This window comes from Anas acuta, chromosome 2 (genome assembly GCF_963932015.1).
Source record: "Anas acuta chromosome 2, bAnaAcu1.1, whole genome shotgun sequence".
In the NCBI taxonomy this organism is placed as follows: domain Eukaryota; kingdom Metazoa; phylum Chordata; class Aves; order Anseriformes; family Anatidae; genus Anas; species Anas acuta.
In genome coordinates, this window is record NC_088980.1 from 86,767,716 (window position 1) to 86,789,907 (window position 22,192).

The 22,192-nt window shown below is 37.6% G+C and overlaps 1 protein-coding gene across 15 annotated transcripts in view; it reads right to left on the reverse strand.

Annotated features, from left to right (window-relative positions):
• Nucleotides 1-22,192, reverse strand: part of COBL (cordon-bleu WH2 repeat protein) — a 154,696-nt gene that overhangs the window by 80,396 nt on the left and 52,108 nt on the right. For 11 of the 15 annotated variants that reach the window (XM_068671105.1, XM_068671093.1, XM_068671096.1 and 8 more), the window contains 2 exons: nt 21,249-21,343; nt 17,882-17,965 (listed from right to left, as the gene is read on the reverse strand). In XM_068671105.1, the coding sequence (XP_068527206.1) occupies nt 17,882-17,965; nt 21,249-21,343 (179 nt within the window). Of the gene's footprint in view, nt 1-17,881; nt 17,966-18,045; nt 18,154-18,266; nt 18,387-21,248; nt 21,344-22,192 lie in introns of those variants that run through there. The other 4 variants (XM_068671095.1, XM_068671094.1, XM_068671107.1 and 1 more) reach the window with 3 other exon arrangements.

Consider the following 22,192-nt stretch of genomic DNA (forward strand, 5'->3'; position numbering starts at 1 on the left):
CAGACTCTACGTTTTCTAACTGGTGGACAGAAGGAAAGAAGGCAGTGCAATCTCTAAACATTCTCAGAAGGTGGGAGCAGGAACCGTGCCTCCTGGTGAAAATGGGAAGACCTAAGTATATGAATCAGTGTTTGGGAGGCACACAAGAATTATTTGTGCCCTCTGATATCAATCCAGACACTTAAGTCACTGCAGTAACAAACAAGCACGCACCCTAGGGCCTTGTGAATCAGAGCTGAGGAACTTGGTAAAAAGAAGGGAAAATATCTTGATTCAGAGCTCTTAGCATTGACAAGCCAACCTCAGTTCAGTGCAGTGAAAATGCACCTGCTACAGGTCTTTCTCATGCTCAGTTTGTTTAGATTCTACCACTGAGTGTCCTGTGAAGGATAAAAAATTATTTTGTTGAAATCTGAAGCTAATTAGTCACAAATGAAAGAAACTTAGGTTGCTGAACATTCACTTCTAAACGAATGTGATTGGTAAAATAAGTAGGTGTATGTTCAGAAAAGCAAGCTTCAGCTCATAACCACACAAGCTGAGATATTTTCCACTTAATATTCCAGATATAAAGTACCTTCTGCCTTCCACCACATTCTCAATTTCCAGAAATACAACTAAAAATCTGTGAAACATAAAATTATTGGAAGATATTTCAACGTTGTTATAAATCTAATGACATCCACGAAACAGCCACAAGCTTTAGCATGCATGCGTTACATGCATATCTAATCTCACAAAATGCCACGTTAAGATAAAGGTGACATACAGATCACAGAGAAATCAGACACATTTATGCACAAGCTCCCAGAACACGTCAAATTCCTTCACGCCCTTCTCGTGCTGTGTACCTGATACCATCCAGCTAAATGCTTTTGATTTATTTATTTTTTTTCCCTGGATGACAGATGTATTTTAAATAGCTCTACAATATAAATATTCTTGGTGTTGTTTTGGATATGTAAATCCCAGTGAGACAAAACCATCATTAACATAGCACAAAAAAAATACATCAGCGCTGTGTATTTTCTGTGCTATGTGGTAGTTTAATACAAAGTTTACTGTCCACCACTCTGGCAGGAGGTAGGACTGCATGCAGGCTGCAGAAGTGAATTTGCAATTCAAGCTGAACCACGGGTGACAGTGTGATGCTGGCAGGTGCTTAGAATAAAGTTTCCTTGCATTTCATACAAGTGTGAAACGTTTGATCTTGTCTTTCAGAAATACATAGACAACTTTGTGCCTTATTTGTTAGAATGCTGTCTTTTTCTTTCTTTAAAAAAAAAATACTGTTTGGGGAAAATACCAGAACCAATTTATATACAAAACGCACCCTCTCAGGGCTGATTTACATCTTTCTGGTTAGACTGCTAAAAACTCATCTTCCACAAGTCCAACGCTTTTTGTCACAACACATTGTCAAAATGCATCAGCCGATTAAAAAAAGACCATATTTTGAAATATAGATTTTTCATAACTGTCAGAAATATGAATATGTAAAGGCAATATGGGGAAAAAGATTAAATTCAAAATATTATCACAAGGGAATGGCTAACAAAATAGTCAGCAAATTCAGCTACTAACACTATTTATCATTTTTTGGATGGTTGCATGCATATAAACTAAATAACTGTATCATTATGACAGATAAATGACAACATGAAAAAAAATTTGTCATGTAATATGCCAAGCAATTAAAAAAAAAGGGAGGAGGGGGAGAATAAACTATGAAGAAAAGGGAAGGTTTATCCAAGATAAAATGTCTCATTAAATGGGGATGGAAGATGGACTTGCACTGATAGATGTGGAAGAAGCTTGGTGAATTACAAAATGAACTGGGAAAAAAAAAAAAAAAACATGGAAAACACCACAAGTCTCTTTTGGATATCTGTCCAAGTTGTTCAAAAGGAGAAGAGGAAGAAGTATTAAAGAAAATAGGAAGAAGTAGGAAGAAATAGGGTAGCAACAAAGAGATGGTCATTGCAGATAAAAATGAAGTGGGTATGTTCAGATTTGACCAGAGAGGAAACCCCTGCATAAATTCAAACACAATAATCTGGAAAAGGAGAGGAGCAAAGCAAAGAGCAGAAGACTTCAGAAAATGTGATGATAGAGTACTGGCTCATATCCTGGAGAAGAAACAATGAGCTCAGGAGATTATGCACAACAGAAAACATATTCTGCAAGAAAATGCAATGATTGTTCATATGTTAGTCCAGGAAGATGGCAACGCTAATGCTCAGTTGTTGACATGAGAATGGTGGTGGTAGGGAAATCACATGAACAGAACTCAAACTGGTAAAGATTCAGCACTGAAAAGCAGAGGGAAGGGGGTGAAAATATGGATTCGTGAGTATGTAATAACTATTCCTGTGCTATGAATTCAATGCATACAGACACACAATGAGGCAGATTGGAAGAAAATAACCAAAGAAACATCTTAAAACCAACCAAAAGATGTCTACAAGTCAATGACAGACACTAGTGGAAAAGTACGTTTTAAATAAAGTAAAGGAGAAGTGAGAATTACAGAGGAAAATTCACATGGATTCTAACATTCAGTTCAATCTTCGTATAGAAAGGAGACAAAAATATCACAGCAGAAGGGAAACAAAAAGGAAAGAACATTTAAAAAGAGTCTGTTTACACTTGGCCATGGGAAGGCCATTAATAAATCTAGTGAGAACAATCTTGGAAGAATGAAGATGGAAAAAGCCAAATTTTTGTAAGTCTGAAAAGGCTGCTTTCTCCTTTCAGTTACACTTTTGCATTATTTAAAAATAGATGAGCTCAACCAAATAGTAAAGCACAACCAAGCCAAAAATCAAAATCTGTCTTTATTAATGGCCTGGCAACAGACTCCAGGAAAAGGGGAGTTCAAAAGGTCAAAGACCAACAACAGCAAAAAAGACATTTTCGTAATTTCCACTGGTGTTAAGCATTCATCAATCATAAATAACTGCAAAAAGGATCAGAGGTCCTAAGCAAAATTAATTCATCATTGCAGTAAGAGGTTATTTTTTCTAGGCTCAGTGATTCTTTTAAATCAATCAGCCAATGTGATCAGTCCATGGAAGATATAAGCTGCCATATTTGTGATATATGTCTTTATAAAATTCAAAGTATTTTGAAAAACTACCAAGAAGAACTTCCACTGCAATAAATTCTTTTAACATATAGGGGCTAGAGTTGAACATCTTCAGTATATTTTCACTGTAGATATGCCAATGTATACTGGAGGAGGAGATGGAAATTTCACTTAAAACATACAATTTAAAAAATATCTGCTCTAATGCCTGTATAGCCAATTCTTACGGGACCAAAAATATGAATAAATCCTGGCATGAGTTTTTTGTGTATTTGTTTAGTTTCAAATAAATAATTTCAATTTTTTACCAAAAGCATTTTTAGGCCAGGTAAATTAAAATGAGTTCCCTCCCCCATTTTAATGGAAGTGGTGCCCCCTTCAGCAAATTTTACAGAGACAAAGAACATTAACAACTGATTCTCATCATCCTTCAGGACTGCTGAGCTTGTGACACATATGATTTTTGGCCTCTGAAAATTGTTACTTGGTAAAAATAGTATAGCTATTGATGAATGGAGAAAATCTGTACTGAAATTCAAAGGGAAATTTCCACTGAGATCTAGAGAACTTCTCTAAAGTCAAAGAAGTTGCTCTGATTTACTCAAGCTCAGGGAACTGGCTTCCAGTTCCAGTCCCTATAGTCCAATTCCCACACAAATACTTTGTTAATTTAGAATGAGGTTGTGCAACTACTTTTCCCTTTGAAGTCTATGGTAACTGTAGGTGTTTAGCTAGAGGGAGACAAATAAAATCATCCAACTGTCAAAGCAAATTTTCAAAAAGGAAGCTTTATAATTTTTTTAATGATAAAACTGCCAAAAATATTACTGCAAAACGATGCAACCTCTGAAGATTTTAAAATTTACATTAGAAGAACAAATCAGCTTCTGAACTCTGAATTTAGTGCATATCTTAACAGAAATCCTAATTACAGAGTCACTAGGAGGACTCTAGCAACATGAATCAGATGTTGACAGCCAGGAATTTTACTGTTTTAATTAGCCCTTTCAATTGTCTGTGTGCGCGCGTGTGTACATAACCTGTGTGTGTATATGCATGTATATACATACATACACGGGTATGTACACACAAATTTTATTGCTTCAATTAGCTCTTTCAAATGCCTGTATACGTGTTTATGTGTGCACATACACATACTCAGATACAAAGAGCACAACATCTTGAGACCTAAACCTTAAAGGGGAACCCAAGCCAGCCCCCAAACTGTATCTGCGGTTTCCATGATGAGCATTTCTGGCAGCAAGTAATGGCACTGAAGCAGACCAGCCTTCTTTAAGGAGATACGACAGCTTGCTACTTAAGACAAAGACAAAAAACAAATTCACACAAGTTCACGCACACTATGATCAGAAGGTTAATGATCAGGTACTGATGTCAATAAATCATTTTGATTTACAACAGCTGAATATTTGGTCCCAGTTTGACTGTGGTGGTCAGGAAATAAGAGTACAGTGGTGAAGAGAAGGTATAGAGACAACATTTTGTGGATGGACACTGGAGAGAGCACATCCAGGTGATACGCACATCCATCTTTTGTTTCATCATACTATAGATCAATACCTAGAGAAATTAAACTTGTCCCATTAGAGTTTAAACATTTAGGTAGAAAATACACACACTTATATTCTGAAAAAGTCACAAGGATCTAAAAGTCAAAAGTCATTTCAGGATCTAAGTCTTGCAAAAGCCATAAATTTAGATTTAAAGATTCCTCTCCATTCTGGAGGATTCTACAAAGGCTATTCCCTTTAGAGAACAATCAAAATCCTCAACATGCTGCCAAAAATCACACAAATTCAATAACTGGGCACAGAAGCACAGGTTAAGAATGAAGAAGCAGATCTGTCTTTGAATTTTCTTAGCATCTTATTCAAACATGAGTTCAAATAATTTTGGCCTTTTAATTCTTCTTATTGTAAGCATTCATTATTATAGTTATAATGCTGACTTCTAAATAAAAGTCAAGATAGAATATAGGATACTGCAAAATGACTGGACGTACAGCTGTGGTGGAGCTCAAGAAACTGCCTTTTCCACTCACCCACTTTTATGTATATCATTTCATATTTCATCTTCCTTTGCAGAATACTGTGGCCAACTATGTTTTTCCAAGTCTATAAATTCAGTACATTTTTCCTCCATAGCCTGACTCCAGAGCCTGACTTTTGATAGTCCTAAAAGACCAAATTTCCAACTGTGTATAACTTTGTTTCCTATGCGGATTTAGTGTGAAATACTAAGAAATTAAAGCACTCTGATTTATACGTTCACGTTGACTGGACTATTCCAAGCCATTGGAGTGCACTCCCCATGAAGGAGCCGTGGAAGAAATTTTTCAAGTTCAGCTCTGAATTTAAGTGACAGTGAAGTTAAAATCTGTGGAATCAGATACAGCATATACCTACATTTGGACTTTCACCAGCACTGGGACAACTACCTCTTATAAAAAATTAGTGCTGAGAACTCTGCTTATTTCTCTGGGTATGCACTTCTTCAGATAGCAAAGAAAAATTTGCCTTTGCAACAAATTATTGGTTGGGGAAAGCCACTCCTTCCTTCACCACTGTTTGCAATTCATCTTCTGCAAGACTTAACTTGTTTACTTTGGGGTTTTCTCCCTCCCCAATGGGAAAATGTTCTATAAATTAAGCAACTTCAAGGGGTTTATCTGTGTCAACTGTCCATCAAAAAGGAGCTAAGTTCTTATGTTTTCAAAGAGGACAGTGAAGTTGCCAGCAGATCTTTCTCCATACAAAAGAGAATCTAAAGTAGCAGAAGAAAGAATGATTTTAAAATGGCCTAGTGTAGATAATGGCTAACAGCTTGTAAAAGACATGGTCTGAAGCCAATTGAAACCAGCAGGAATTTTTCCACTGGCTCTAGTGAGTTCTGCATCAAGTCTCCAATGGTCACTCTAACTTTACGATGCCAAAAGACAGTAACAATGTGATCTAAACTATGCTACCCCTTCTCCAGGATATCTTTTTCTTCAGTATATTCCCAAACTCAACGAAAACGACAACAATGCCAGAATAGAAACCACAGCTCTTATTTTTTAAACACTACATTTGACTACAGATACTGATACTTTAGTTTCTGCTGCTGAAGAAACGAAGAAATTAAAGCCCCTTCCAAAAATACATGCATTAATCGAATCACAACCAGTTGGCAAAGAGTTGTATTAGATGTGTTACCAAAATGCACATTATGAACAAAAAGCCTAAGGAAAGAGCACATGATTAGACACACTGATGTATAGCCTGGCTCTGTAACTATTTCGAGAGGGTTTAAAACAACAAAATGCAAGCACCCTCACCCCAAATGATGTTAAACAGAATTTGAACAAATTACTACAAAGCTAACAGACCCTATACTACTTTCACCCTCAGCATGATGCTTTCTTTTGATTTAATATTCAGCCACATGAAATTAAAAGTAGGATAATATATTAAGACAGTACACAATCCAAAGCAAAAGCACTGCGAAGTCTTGAAGCCTTGTCTTTTCTTTGCACAGGCATAGAAGGAAGGGTTTTTCCTTAATTCAAAGAGGTTGCATTGAATTTTTTCTCCCAAAACATTTTTTTTTTGGTGGTGGTGGTGGAGGCAGCTTTGGAAAGGCACGTTGCTTTTAATTATCTACTAGTTAATGACTTTGACTGACTTGTACAATTGCCAATATTTTTAGTTGATATTGCCTTTCTGACCTGTAGCCCTTAAACTGGAACAAGGACCTTGTTTAACGTTTGTTAAATTTAGACGGCGCCACTATCCACTATTACCCCCCTCCCACCCCTGCTGCACTAATCTCCCATGCCAGCTGCTCAAATGTTTACATTTGAAGGGCTTTCTCTGTTTGTGCAGAAATGGTCTCTGCACAGTATCTCTCATCTGTACATTTGCCAGAATCAAGGCAAGAAAAGCCTCGCTGCTGGAATTCTTGATTAATAAATAGTCTTAAATGCTTCTTCTTCCCTTCCCCCTTCTGTCAAATCCATTGCCATTAGGTTTTTATAAGGCAAAACTCCATAGTGCTCTTTATTGGCCTGACTCTTGTCCTATGCAAACAACTGTAAATCAGAACAAGCTCCATTTGGAGTCTATGAAATTACACCATCTCTGTGCTGAAACTGGGAGAGATCAAAATCAAGACGTGTACCTGAACATTTGCTGGGATGGAAAGAAGAAAATGTTATAATCAGAGGAGGGAAACAAACCAACGGCACTAACAGCCATAAATCTTATGCTAATCTCTCCATCTCTCGTTGGTTTGCTTCAGAGTGGCTGTACAGCTCACGTCCTAGACATCAGTTCCACCCGGCTCTCACCGGGTCACCAAGGTGCTGAACCAGCAAAACACATGAACAGGTGCTCAGGATGACACTGGAAAAGTCAATGGGTCCACCTCCTGCACCGACTGCTCATCATCAAGCTCTCCAAGGCTATGTCTTGCTATTTGCCTTGATCTCATTTCCCTTCTTCTGGCCTTCCAGGTGACCATTTTTAAAGCCAGAAATACTTTCCCCAGTTTTCCCGAGTACTTTGAGAATGGCTTAAAAGTGTAAATGACAAAAACAACAACAAAACCAATCAATCGAAAGGCAACAAGAAAGTCATCTACCTGTAGGTATCACAACTTCACGCTATGCAAGTCTTCACAAAAACTGACCACTATTTGTCGCTCTCCTTTCCCTCTCCCACTTGACTCCCAAAATGCTGCCATGTGAACTCGAAAGAAAAACTAAACACAGGAAGGTAACAGAAAAAGCAAAGTCTGAAATTACTTGTAATCATTTCTGTTAAACACAAGGGGGAAGATCAGCATTGAAGCTACAAGTAATAAAACCTAATTTAGCAACTGTTTATTAAAAAGAAGAATGTGAAACAGCTACACAGACTGCAGGCATTAGAAGGTCTCTTGCAGCAATTAACAGCTGAAGAGCACACACGGAACTGAGAGTTATACAGTCCTTGCTTCATATGCACAACTCCTATTTGAGTTAAAGGGAGACCTGCAAGGCCTGTGAAGACTTATGTAAGTTTGACTTTGCATGAGAGAACTAAGCCACAAAGTTCACTTAGGAAAACTCCCCCATCAAAGTGAAATGTATTGTGTCCTGTCAGCAAATGTTGTTTTGCAAATCCTCTCTCACCTGCCATAAGATATTATTGAGACATATGGTTTCACACACTACCAAGCAGCTCAGTTTTGCCAACGAACAATAATGCACAGAACAAATATGTGTGGAAATCATGAGATCATCTAATTAAAAGAAATGTTATTGTTTGCCACTACTTTTAATGAAATCGAGTCTTTGCTGTCCACAGAAGAGGCTGGAAAAGAACCAAATCCTATTAGCGCTCATGCCTCAGAAATTCTTTGCAAGAGAAGAGAAATTATACCTTAGCCAGTGTTGAAAATCTTTGCTGTATCTAAAATCTGTATATGCTAATAGGATATTTTAGACTAGTATAATGAATCTATGGTTACATGTGATTCAGATTATGCCACTACAAAAACAGGTGTTACTGTCTGAAAAAAAATTTCCATTGTGTATTAGCAACATGGAGTCCATGACATGCAATTAGCCATTCCTGATTTCATCTAGTAAAGGGCACTGGCATAAATACACACTAATCCTTTCATTACAGTAGTTACATTTGGAAAGCTTTAGAAGAAATATTTTGGATATCCATCATTAAATCAAACAGAAATGTACTTTGCAATGGAATTAATAATTCCCTGACTCATTCCCAGACCATCCCAAACTTAAACACAAAAAGCATTTTATGTACACAGAAATATGTGAAATCCCTTTTTAAGTAACTACATTTCTGCTTATCCAAATGCAGAAAAGCCTGATTCTTGGATAAACTTTTATTTAAAGGTGGTATTTTCAACACCACTGCGTGCTGGTCAGTTACACTAAGAACAATAAGCTGAATAAATTATGACCAAAGATGAATTACAAGGCTATTATACACTATTAAGGGTCTCTGTTAATATTAAATACCAAGGAAGCAAAGCATGAGTGGTTGAGATGTCACTAGAAAAATCTCAAATGGAATTTAAGTTTGTCTTTGTTTTGTTTTTTTAATGTCCCCTTATTAATGTAAATTAAAAGCCATCAGCCTTATTAACTGCTGCTTTATTCTATTTTTTTTTTTTCAGTGAGTTAACTTCAAAACTTTTCAGTGAAATCAGTAACAAAAGATGAATCAGACATAAAAGGATTTGGGTGGTTAAGGGTGTGTCGTAAGGTCTTAATTAAACATCCGAGGGAGATATCTGAGCCAACTTACGCCAGCCCGACTAGGTACATCCACACAACACAGAAGGATGCCATGGAGCCCAGGTCTGGAAGCTCAATTGCCTCACACATCTGGCCAGCCTAACTTACTGCGTTCTTGTTAGCTTGGGCCTCTCCAAGTCACACCTCTTTGTGCTTTCCCTTCAATAAGCCTGACACATATCCTTATGATGTGCTTACTCCCGGCTTTGGTGCCTGAATTCTGCTTCTGGGCATGCTGAGCATGAAACTGCTGAGAAACTATGCTGCTAACCTCCTGCCTAAACTCCTAACCTCCACTGGGATCCGTAAAGTTGGCAAGTCTCTCTGTCTTCGTCAGCAAAGGGGCTTAATCCAAGAGGTGAGCACAAGGCACAGCTAAGAAACCTGGCTCCAAACAAATCCTAACTGCTGGAAGAGGCAGCTATTGGATTTCTCTCCTGTCTTGTCCTCCTCATCCATCCATCCATCCATCCATCCATCCATCCATCCATCCATCCATCCATCCATCCATCCATCCATCCATCCATCCACCCCCCCACCACTTCAACAGTTCAGCAAGAACATGGGAAATCCAGGTTCAAAACTTTATTCTAGTTAGGAGGAATCAAACTTCCTTCTCTCCGGAGCAGATTGAGATTATGCTCTGTTCAAACACACAAATACGCTAGAAGAAGAGTGAGACGAGGCCACTCATCCCAGCAGTGAACAGCAGCCATTTGGCTCCCCTGCTTCTAACTTCGGTGACAACTTACTTGCTGGATCCAACATCTGCTTAGCATAAAGCATACAAAAACATCTCCAGCGCTGGCACTGGAACGCAGAGCTGCCACCACACTTAAGTTATTTTGTTACTGGTCTGAATAGTTAAGCTTGCTCTTGGTCTGTCTTTCTGAGTCACTGAATATTTGGGTATTTTTACGAAAGGGTGCTTCCCACATCAAGAATACCTCACAGCTTTGTTCCAAGCATCTCTAGCCCAGCAAGTATTTTGGTTTTCATTACAAAGGAGGAAATAATTCTCTCAATAATGGTCCTGAGAGAGATAGATTGGCTGCTGTCTCCAAAGGCACAGAAGGGATCCAAACTTTGATCTCTCGCATTATGGCTAACAGTGGTAGGTGGTAAGTTTTTAAAGTAAAAGCCTTAAACTCAAGATTTCATCCAGAGTAGAGGCCGGTAGCAGATATACATGATGGTCAGAGTTTAACATGCAGCTCAAGTGTTGATTTTGGTGGCTTCAAAACTCAGCAAATTAAACTCTGATGCTTAGATCCAGTGCCCTACATAGCTAGAGAGCTTTTCCTTCAAAACGCCCTGCAGAAGCCACTGGTGGAACAGAATCTTCAGAGTTGCCCTTTCACCAGCAGCAACTAAGGGAGAAGAATGACACAACTCCAGTTTTTAAAGATGTAGCCATTTTCTTATTACCTGGTTTCATCTATGACAAGCAGGCAAATGCAATGCACTGTAGTGATTTTACTCTGTACCACACAACTTTATGTAAAGATGCAACTTCTGGTGATCACCGACTACATGACAATCTTTATTTTTAACAAAACCTTCACTGCTGCCAAAAAAGTGACCTGTGCAAACCCTGCACTCTGAAGTGGAATGGAGGGAAAGAAAGTCTAGCCTAAGTGATTTGTTACCAAATCTCATGATCTTAAGCCACTTTTGTGTGGTGAGGGAAGGAGCTGACAAGTGATTCCTGAATGCATGAAGTTGGCAGCATTTGGTTGTACAAGCTAAGAAGCACAGCCAGAAGATGGGTCAGCCAACATGTCTCTTTGCAAGAGTCTGTTTTCAATAGCTTGTAACATTATGATGCTTTAACCAGAGCTGCTGAGACTTTCCATTCCAGGTGTCTGCCTAAGGCTATTTTTTTTTTTTTTTTTGAGACAAAGTAGTTCAGCTGGTTCTGAGAACCAGACTTCTTTTACACTCCACACTAACTCCAAGGACCTTTTCTTTGAAGAGGTCTAGTAACACCATGCTTTGGAGCGAGAACTTGAAGGCTCATGGCAAGCAGCCACTGTTCCAAGCTCTTGCCTTCTGCTATCACATAACTGAAGAAAAAACTAAAGGCATTATGTTAAATATATGAACATATCTATGATTCACATAAATGAAGACAGTGGATCCTGTAAGTGCACACCACATAGCTGCATCTCTTCAGCAGACATAACTCTTGATGAAAGGCACCTAATCCACCTAATCCATCCTTCTACTCCAAGACAGAATCAAGTATGTGTAGCTCAACCCCAGGATATTTTCGTAGGTTTTGCAGCCCAGATTAGGTGATAAGTATTTCACAGTCTCTTAAATCCCTTCTGAAACCTCCACACAGTCAGAATTATTTCCCAGTTAGATTTTCATTGCTATATATAGAGCAAATTACTTCTTCCCCTGCCCTCAGTGGACAAGGAAGAAAAAAAAGTTGATAACTGTCTTGTTTGCTACCTATCTGAATTTTGTGAATGCCAGTTACAAGACTGTTGAATCTAGCAAAGCTCAACTACTTGGCAAGAAAAGTTAACAACAAAATGTTTTTTTTTTCCAGAATATCAAAGGACATCAAAATAAAACTGACATCACTAATGTGATGGTGAATCTCATCTTAGATAATTGGTATGTAATAAATCTATTTTTCTTTTAACCATGTAAAACTTTGCACAAGGGAAAGCATTTTTAATTATGTTGCATCTTCTTGAGTGTGATTTTCTATTAACCACTTCTACTGGCTTATGGGCACCCTGTAACAGAAGAGTGATGAGGACAGACCAATCTGTTGTAATGTTTAGACAACTCTCCATGTTCATCTTGGGTTTTAAATTTTGCAAACAAAACTACGCTAAGCAAAATTGCTTCAAAGCCGTATCACAAATCTACGCCTTTGACGTCATTGCTCAGATATCTCTAACTGTGTAAAATGCAATAGAAGTATCCCAGAATTTGACCCTGCAAGTACAAATAGATGCAGACAACATCCTAAGCACTGCCAGGAGACCAAGAAACAAGAATACAGATCTAAAGTGAATGCAATTGTCAGAAATAAAAAAAAAAAAAACATATTAAAAGTAGATGTCTACTCACTTCCATTTAGATGACATGAACAATATTCTCATTGCTACAGCTCTTACTATCTGGCTACATGAGGTGAAATCCTAAACAGCAAAGATGATATTCACTGGTCACTTGGAGCCTGAGATAGTTGAAAAGAAATCACGTTTTCTTTTATGTTTGCATAACCATACTTGATCAGCCTCCAAGCACTTCTGAATTTAGAAAGTGCATCATGAATAACTCCTGCCAGCTCTGAGACATCATAGTTAGAATATATTAAGAGCAAACAAGGCCCTGAAAAGGTAAATAATAAGTTTTTTAAAACCTTTTATAGGGAAAATAGCTATTTCAACCATTTAAGAAGTGACTGCCAAAGTTACTAATGTACCAGAAGTCCTCAAGATTTGTTTTCAAACTTTAGGGCAGTATTTTTCTTCTGGATTGATGACTTTGTTTTTTGTATGGGGACTGGTATGTAAATCAAAGAAAAGAACAAATAAATAAAAAAACAACACCAGAAACAACAACGACAAAAAAATTATACATATGTCCTAAATGTATCTGATAACTGTTTGAAACCCAAAAGTACTTTTTTTTTTTTCCTGGATATTTTTGTTCATGAGCATATGTAATAACGGCCATGACAAATTCATTAAGCAGAGAACTACTAAATTAGCTGCTTCACTGAGGTTCAGTGATTCTGAGTAATATATTAGTGATTCTGAATAACATATTCAGTCATATATATACCAAAGACTAGATTTTTAAATATGTGCTGATGAAAATCTTCTAATATTGTTCTGCAGAAATCGTGTTTGAACTAGAGAAACCTTATGTGATAAGACTTTGTGCTGAAGTTTCAAATCCTCTGATAAGTGTCCCTGGCTGTACTTTTAAATATTTTTTCCCAAGCTGATTTATTACATAAACAAATTCCACATCAGAGATACACGTCGTTCAGCACTTGGGATGTGTTTTTTTCACTCTTGATTTATGAAAACACAAAGGCCCCCAAAATAAAAAGAGCTAATTTTAGTACTGTGTTCCAAGTATCAGGTTTCATCTTGATCAACTGTTCACTTGAGGACAGTGACACCAAGTGGCAGAGATGACAAACTCCTCCTTTCTTTCCCAGTACTCAATTGCAGCTGAGTCCGTCTTTGACGCACAAAAAAAAAAATAGGGTTAACTGTGCTGCAACTTCCAACTGCTTCATTTGTATGTTGCATTTATACAAGCTCTTCTGCTTAGCATAAAATTGGTACAAATTAAAAGAAGAGATTTCTGCTTTGTTTACGACATACCATTAAATTTCAGATCCATTCTGAAGACTGTCATGAAAAAGACTTTACTTCCATTCTTACCGTCTCTGCAGTGTTAAATTTTTCTTTTATCTTTTTTCCTTTATTTTTGCTGATACTGTAAGTGTCCTTTCATCTCAGCATAACTGTTGACTTTCCCATCTCGATTTTGAAAATCAATTTCTTCATCAACAATCAACATTTTAAAAGCATTAATAATTAAAAAACTAATTATAAAAATAAAGAACTGAGGATGTTCTGGTGTATATAAGGGGAATATAACTTGTTCTTCAATAAATATCAAAGACTTCCTAATTCTTATAGCTTTATTCTATTCCTTCATATTCCTCAGTTAAAAAAACAAACAAAAAAAAACAAACAAAAAAACACGCTAACTCTAGAACAGTCATTACTTTTTCTACTTTTTTTTTCTTATTTTTTTCTTACATTTTTCAGTGCACATTACCACCATATAATAGTGAAAAAAAGTATTTAAACAAGGAATACCAAAGTTTTTCATCATGCCCACAACTCATCTGTACTTCACAATTTGCCTATTTCCATATAGGCAAGAAAGATTTTCCTGATCCAGACAGTGTAACTCCTTGCACTATGCTGAAGACAATCTTTGAAAGGCAATGCCAAAATATTTTCGTTTCAAAAATTACTCTGGAACTTTGGTTTTAATTCCTGCACTACAATGCAAAATCCTTTCAAGATGACCTGCAACAGTGAAAAAAATAAATCTGAAGGACAGACTATTCAGTGGATAAGGAATTGGCTGGATGGCCACAGCCTGAGTGTGGTCAATGACTCTAAGTCCAGGTGGAGGCTGGTGACAAGTGTTGTCTCTCCAGGGTCCATCTGAGGACTGATGCTGTTTATGATCTTTATCAATGACATATACAGTGGAATCAAGTGCACCCTCAACAAGTTTGCGGGTGACACCAAGCTGAGTAGTGCAGTTGATACACCAGAAGGAAGAGATGTGATCCAAAGGGACCTAGACAAGCTGAGACCATGTGAAATGAATGAGGTTCAACAAGTCCAAGAGCAAGGTGCTGCACCTGTGTCAGGGCATTCCCAGACATGAGCACACACTGGGAGAAGAGCTCATTGAGAGCAGCCCTGCAGACAAGGACTTGGGGGTTCTGGTGGACAGAAAGCTCGACATAAGCCAGCAGTGTGTGCTTGCAGCCCAGAAGGCCACTGCATCCTGGGCTGCATCAACAGAGGGGTGGCCAGCAGAGCAAGAAAGGTGATTGTGTCCCCTTGCTCTGCCCTTGTGAGGCCCAACTTGGAGTACTGTGTTCAGGTCCGGGACGCTCAATCATAAGAAAGACATGGAGCTGTTAGAGCAGGTCCAGAGGAGGGCCACAAACATGATTAGAGGGCTGGAGCACCTCTCCTGTGAAAGAAGGCTGAGAGAGCTGGGGATGTTCAGCCTGGAGAAGAGAAGGCTCTGGTGAGACCTATATTGGCCTTCCAGATGGGGGCTTGTAAAGAAGATGGAGAGCAACATTGTATGCAGGCAGATAGTGGTAGGAAAAGGGGGAATGGTTTTCAACTAAAAGAGGGGAGATTTAGATCAAATATTCAGAAGAAATTCTTCACTCAGAGGGTGGTGAGGCCCTGGCACAGGCTGCCCACAGAAGCTGTGGACGCCCCATCCCTGGAGGTGTTCAAGGCCAGGCTGGATGGGGCTTTAGGCAACCTGGCCTGGTGGGAGGCGTCCCTGTCCATAGCAGGGGGTGGGAACTGAGTGGTCTTCCAAGGTCTCTTCCAACCCAAACCATTCTATGATTCTGTGAAACCACGAAATGGGAAGCCTCTACTGCATGACAATTTGCAAGAAGTCCTGTCTTACCCCATTAAAATTTCTTCTATGTAATGAGATCTACATGTATATTTGACATACATGGCCATGTAAGATACCATTTAGTTTGAGTAAGGATACTCAGTTCCCCTGAAGTATATAAATGAGACTACAATCACTGGAACAAAGAATTATTCAGAATGACTGGGGGTCTCAAAGTCCAGCCCATACGGAATTGCTGAGCTGAATTTTAGAAGTAATGGAAGTGCCTTCATTGGAATTTCCAGATTAATTTTATCTTAACATATGTTAAGATACGTATGTATCGGACGTATGTTTATACAACTGATCTATGCTAGCTGTCTATGCCGAGTTTACAGTATATTAGAATTTTTTTCCACCTGAGATCTCACAATTGTTTACCTTTTTCTTAAAGCCTATCTAGCTTGTTTGAAGGATTCATGTCCTGAACTGCTGAGAGAATCAGTTAGACTTATTTTATACATTCTCATCAAACTTTTAACAGAATAGTACAGAATTAAATTGAACTATTTAAATACATTCATTCAAGTATGTACTTATGACTTAGTAGGATCAGTGCTCAAACAAAAGTGCCAAGCCAGAAGTTGAAGATATAAACACTGAACAATGGCTACATTGTTCTTGAAGATTAATTGCTCTTAAGAGGAAAGAAAAAAAAATCCCTGACCTGAAGGTGTTGATGTAGCTGAATTAAAAGGTAATGCTTTTTTTACCTCCTACTACAAGATCCCTTTGGTCTCTAATCTCTATTGTTTGTGCTTTCAAAAGACAAAAGTTACATTGTTTTGACAAGACAGGTTTGAACATTTTTCATCAATGACAAAGGAAAAAAAAGGTCTTCATTTGTAATTTGCCCTTTGAGATTCCCTACAAAAATTAAAAAGAAGCATCCCTCTCTCTTCTGAGGAAGCACAACACACTAGTATAAAAGACAGTTCAGCATATTTGAACTACCTTCATGATATCTTCACTTGGAATCCCTCTTCTTCCTCCTCCTCTTGTCATAGCTGGGTATTAAGACACTGAGATTAATGTTTAATGGCAGCGAATACAACAGATATTTTATTTTTTGTCAAGATTATGAAGGTTTTTGTAGACTTTTATCTCATGTATTTCAATTACTGACATGACCTTCTACTATAACTTTATATCAATAGAGACCTCAACAAAACAGTCTTTTGACAGTGTCACACAAGTTTTTGGTGTCATACACTACTTTCTAACTTTTGTACTCTTTCATATAAGAAGGCTTCACAGATTTGAAGAGTTAGGTGTTTTTTAATCTCACAACCAATCATTTCTCCATCTATTTCCCCATTCTGAGTTCTTTCATATAATTTTTATTCTTCTTCTTCTTTAATTTGGGTTCTGTTTTATCACTCCTCCTCCATTTTTTTCTGTAATTTTCTGTCACCCTTCACCCTGACTAGTGATTTGCACATTTTGCGGATCAGCACTCTTTCTCCAAATATTTGTTTGTAAAATGGGGATTCAGATCTAAGTCTCACATTTCAGGCTTCTATCATGTCATCAACACAGTCTTCTCCAGGTTTTGAAAACATAAGAAAGAGCCAAGTAATAATAATAGTAATAATAATAAAAAAAAAAACAACAGAAAGACACCACGTTTATTATGATTACAAATCCAAAAGAACAGCCTTACAAAAATATATAGAATTCACACTTACTAATTATAAACCTAAATCCTGGTAGTTTCGTAGTCTGACAGGAACTTAAAAACCTTTCTAAATGTGGTTCACAGGATTTTTGTGCCCCCAAACCTACTCACGTATGTAACAAAACCCCCTTCTGTTATCAACAGTATTTAAAACAAAAGTATTCTCCATCCCCAGCTACTTGAGAAACAACTTGAATGCTGCCATGCGGAAAGCAGACATATAAAGGGATAAAAGAAAGGTGTGGCTTTATAAGAAATGTCACAGATAAGGCACATAAACACATGCTTGCATCAGGCACTGTTTGGATGTCACAACTACGCCCTTGTTTTTTTGCTTTTTTGCTCATGATTGCTTAGAATTTAACTTTGAAAGAAACATGATTTGTGATTAAGCTAGCAAGAGTTTTACCTGAAGAAAATGCATTGCACTTCAAGATGTGAACCCAAGTAACTAAGCTAGGAAGTAGGCTATTTCTACTTCTACTTGGCTAAGCACTGGGAACAGCAGTGGGTTCTGGCTACTCAAACTGGAGGATCTAATAGGAATGCAGTAGCATCTACAGGCCACATAAGTACTTACATCCAAGCTTCCTTCACTTGTAGATGTAGAACTAAAAACATCCTCCTCACCATAATCTCTGTTCATCCTCAAGTGTTCTTCTGTCTGCAACAGAAATAAGTATCCTACACAGAAGTAGCAAAGCAAAGAAAACAGCAGAAACATGCCACAGCAAAGCACCAAACCTCATTATGGAACCAGGATGAATTGCTGCAGTAGCATTAGATCTGATTGCTGAGAAACACTGAAGTAGTCTGCAACATTTTTCTGATGTAGGCAAGGCCCCAAGAAATCTATTAACAGGAGCATATAAGAAAATAAAACCAGAACAATTCTAAGGCAAAGAAAACAGGTAGCAGAAAGCAGGTCCTGCAGCACCAAGGGCCAGGCTGTCACTCTCCTATACCTGCAGAGACAGGGTTGCAAGCACAGAGCTTCTTTTCCCCCACATGTAAATGACAGGACTGCTTCAGATATCCCTCTCAAGCCTGGATCCCATGATCACCTGCAAAGGATCTCTGCACTGCTGTATTGCTTAGCAGTGCCAATTTAATCTTGATTTAGCCTCAGGCACGTGGCTACATTTCACATCAAAAAGATGTGGGGTTCATGCCACCTTTATGTTTTTTATGCCAGCTCCAGGAGAACAGAGGGTAACTGATCCAGCATAAAATTAGAATAGACTGAAGATGATACCTTATCTGGCATTAAGCCTGTAAGCACAAAGTTAACCAAAGAAATACCTTCAATCAGTTTGTATCAAACATGAGAATAGGTTTCTGCTTTTATTCTGTGTCATGGTGTTCTTCAGACAGCAGAAAAAAAGTACTCTAAAAGCTAGATCTAGTGTATTGTCATACCATGATTATTGCCTTCAGCGAGCTCAGAAAGCAAGTATGTGTGTGGGCATGGAAATCTGAGTGTGGGCCTATAGAGTGGAGTGACACTTGATCCCAGACAGCTTGCAACACAGGCTAGTGCTCTCTTATTCCCTTGCAAAAGAAGTCGTCTTCCCTGTAAATGTATGCGACTCTACAGCACACCATGGGTTCAAGACTCTGGACAAGTCTTGCCAGTAATTAGTTCTAAAATAGAGACTACACACAGCCCCATGCGGTGATTCTGTATTTGTGTGTGTGTATGCAAACGACGAGGCAAACAAAAAGAAATTAAACAAGTAAGCAGAACCAACTGAAGTCTTGCAGAGGAGTAAAACTCTAAGGGAGTAACAATTAAAAACAGTTTTGGAAAAAACCTTCTGGGCCTGCGTGTGTGTGTTCTGAAACCACAGCACATCCCCCCATACAATCCCTTCATAAACTTATTAAATCATTTCTTAAAAGAAGTTAGTTTGCCCCCATTCTGCTAACTACATCTGTTCAGCAGTTTCACTGTTGTTTTGTCTAGAAATCTGCCATAATACTGAGCCAGATGTATTACGGCCACTTAATGCTTGCTCTTGTGTGCTGCACAATTCTTCAGTTTTCAGTAATTCTCCTGAATATTTGGGCTCAAATTGCTAGAGGTTCATACTGGAAAGGTAATGATGACTTTCTTGCAGGTCTAAATAAAACTGTTGTTTTAATCCCTCTTCCTACAGACTATTCAACATCTGAAAGTAAGTTCAATAAAGACATCATCATGAAAAGTCAATTAACTTGTCAGCCAGCAAGACTTGTCTGACAGCAAGACTTACACCTTCACTTCAGATTTACAAGTTGTTCCTCATTCTTGTTTGAACAGTTCTTACTACCTACCAGGACAAACATTACTTGTACCTTATTAATCGACCCTCCGTATCTTTAACACTTATTAAAATATATCTTTAAAAAAGCAACCTCAGAGTATGACCTCCTGTGTCTGACTTACAAGCATGAGAAAGAAGAGAGGGGGTGGTGTATAAAAGAATAAAGAGTTTGTAATCTCTAGGACACTCATCCCAAACTCAGCTGTGAAAAAAACACTGCAGTAACCACAGCACTGGCAGGCTTCAAAGCTGTTTTCCAGTGTTGTAAGTGAAATTATTCTATAAGCTAAATCCGAGCTGCTTAAATCAGAGCTGCTTAAACACAGCTCTGATGTATCATCCTTCATAAAATGTTAAGAATAGATCAGCATCCATGTTTGACCAAATTTTTCAACATAGTGTCGATACAGTGTCCACACAAGAAGCCATTGCCTGATAAAAACACTCCAAATTTGATCATAATAAAAAGGGCTGAGAACTAATAAAAATTTTGGAAAGCTTATACAGTTTTAAAAATGTGACTGAGGAGACTGGAAAGGTTAAATGTAACACTGGTCCATCAAGGAAGTGTACGTTACTTAGTACCAGTTAACCTGATTTCACTGCAAAAGCCTTAGAAAGCTTTTAAAATAAGACAAAAGAAAAATGCTATTTTACTCTGACATTCTCAAGTAATAAATACTTTATAATCAAATCATTTGACACAGCAAATTATAGTGAAGGAAGTAAAAAGTGTGAAGTTAAAAGTGTAGTATGTTCTTGAGCTAGAAATTTTTACTATATTTACTTTCTGCAATGTGGCACATATTTTTCAAAAAGGCATCTCAATAAATTCTAAGATCTACAGAGAATGCATAAACATTATTTTCTAGTTTTCTCCTTATAAAGTTACCATCACATCTTCTTCTCTAATTGTTTAAAGTTATTTAAATTTAGCAACTCTAATTGTATCTTGAGTTTAGTTGAAGCAAGTTTTTATACAAACTTTCTTTTTTGAATTTTCCAACTCCAAATTAAAAGCAAAGTTAAAAATGTCCAACATGCACCCCGGTGGACACTGATCCTTCAGTTTATTACTCCTTTTAGTACTGTGAGCTTTCTTCTACACCTAATTCACCAGTTTTACAGACTGGAGATGGCAATAACACAAAAGTACAGATTACTGAAAATATAAATGCTTTAAAACAAAGTATCACACACACACACAAGAGTTAATAAGACACTTCTACTTGATATCTAGAGTAATGTTTTCTATATTGCATCAGTTCCTTCATAAATGCTTTTTTTTTTTTCCTCTTCAATCTGAGCGCTACTAATAAGTGGATATAAGTTGCTTAAAACTCCTGCCTTTTGTTGCTACCTACTGAAGTAACAGCACTTAAAAAAAATAAAATTAAGTGGTTAATATGCCCAACTCCTTGAATTAGCAGCTGAAATCCCCATCGGACTGTACTGATTAACTGTAGTTTATGCATCTGCTAAAAGATGACTCCATGGAGGAAAAAGAAAAAAAAAAAAAAAAGCAGAACAAAACCAAATCAACAAGAACAACAGATCCCATTGCCCAGAGACAAAATACAAAAACACATCTGGAAATAAATCAATTCTCTTTATCAAGTTAGTACATTGATAAACACTTACCTTGCTGTTGCTTCTATTAGCTTTGAAAAATCCCAGAAACCCTTTCTTTTCTTTTTCTACTGCATCACTGCTTAGCGAAACACTTCGACTTGGTTCTGAAACAATTACAATAGAAAATTTTTACATTTCTGCAATAAAGATCAGTATTTTAATACATTCTGGGTTAATGCTGTATTTTTATGAGCTGGCGATGTTATGAACTGCAGTATCTAGTAAATGCCAGATCCTGCGCTTTCTTTTTCATCAGACTTCTATTTGCTCCAAGTTTGTTCCCATATCCAGTGAAGTGAAATGCAATAAGAAGTGAAATGCAATAATAAAGTCATAAACTTAGTAAATTTTTGATCACAGTTTAGTACTCCTCAGGATTGTCTGACCCCCTCGGTCTCCCTACAACTTCCCCCTCATCAGCTCAGCTGGATGAGTGATGTGATAAGGTCATATCTTACGGGGAACAAACATTAGTTTGACATTTGATATACAGACTGTCAAGCTCAATTTTATTTTATTTTTTAAATGAACACTGCATAAAGCTAGAGAGATTTATTCTCTTTCAAGAACATCAGAATATCCCACTAGCACAAAGAGTTTAACGCAGAAAAGTTGCTTTCTCTTTTAAGTATTTACTTGTTTAATAACAATTAATAAAGCATACAAAATAACTTGTTTCTTGACATAAAAGTCTTCACATACACACAAAAAAAGACAACTTTATCCCAGAACTTTGGTAAACTAACTTGCATTTCACACAAAGCACATGATTTTCACACAGGATCACTTGCACATCCATAACATAAGGTGTTAGAAGGTGTTATGCACATAGAGTAGTTCAAAGCACAATGGAAGAGTAGAGGTGGTGAACCCTGGGGAAAACAGGGAGAAACTATCCCTAAGAAAGACTGCAACTCCACTGCAAAAAAAAAATAAAAATATCCAGTAACACG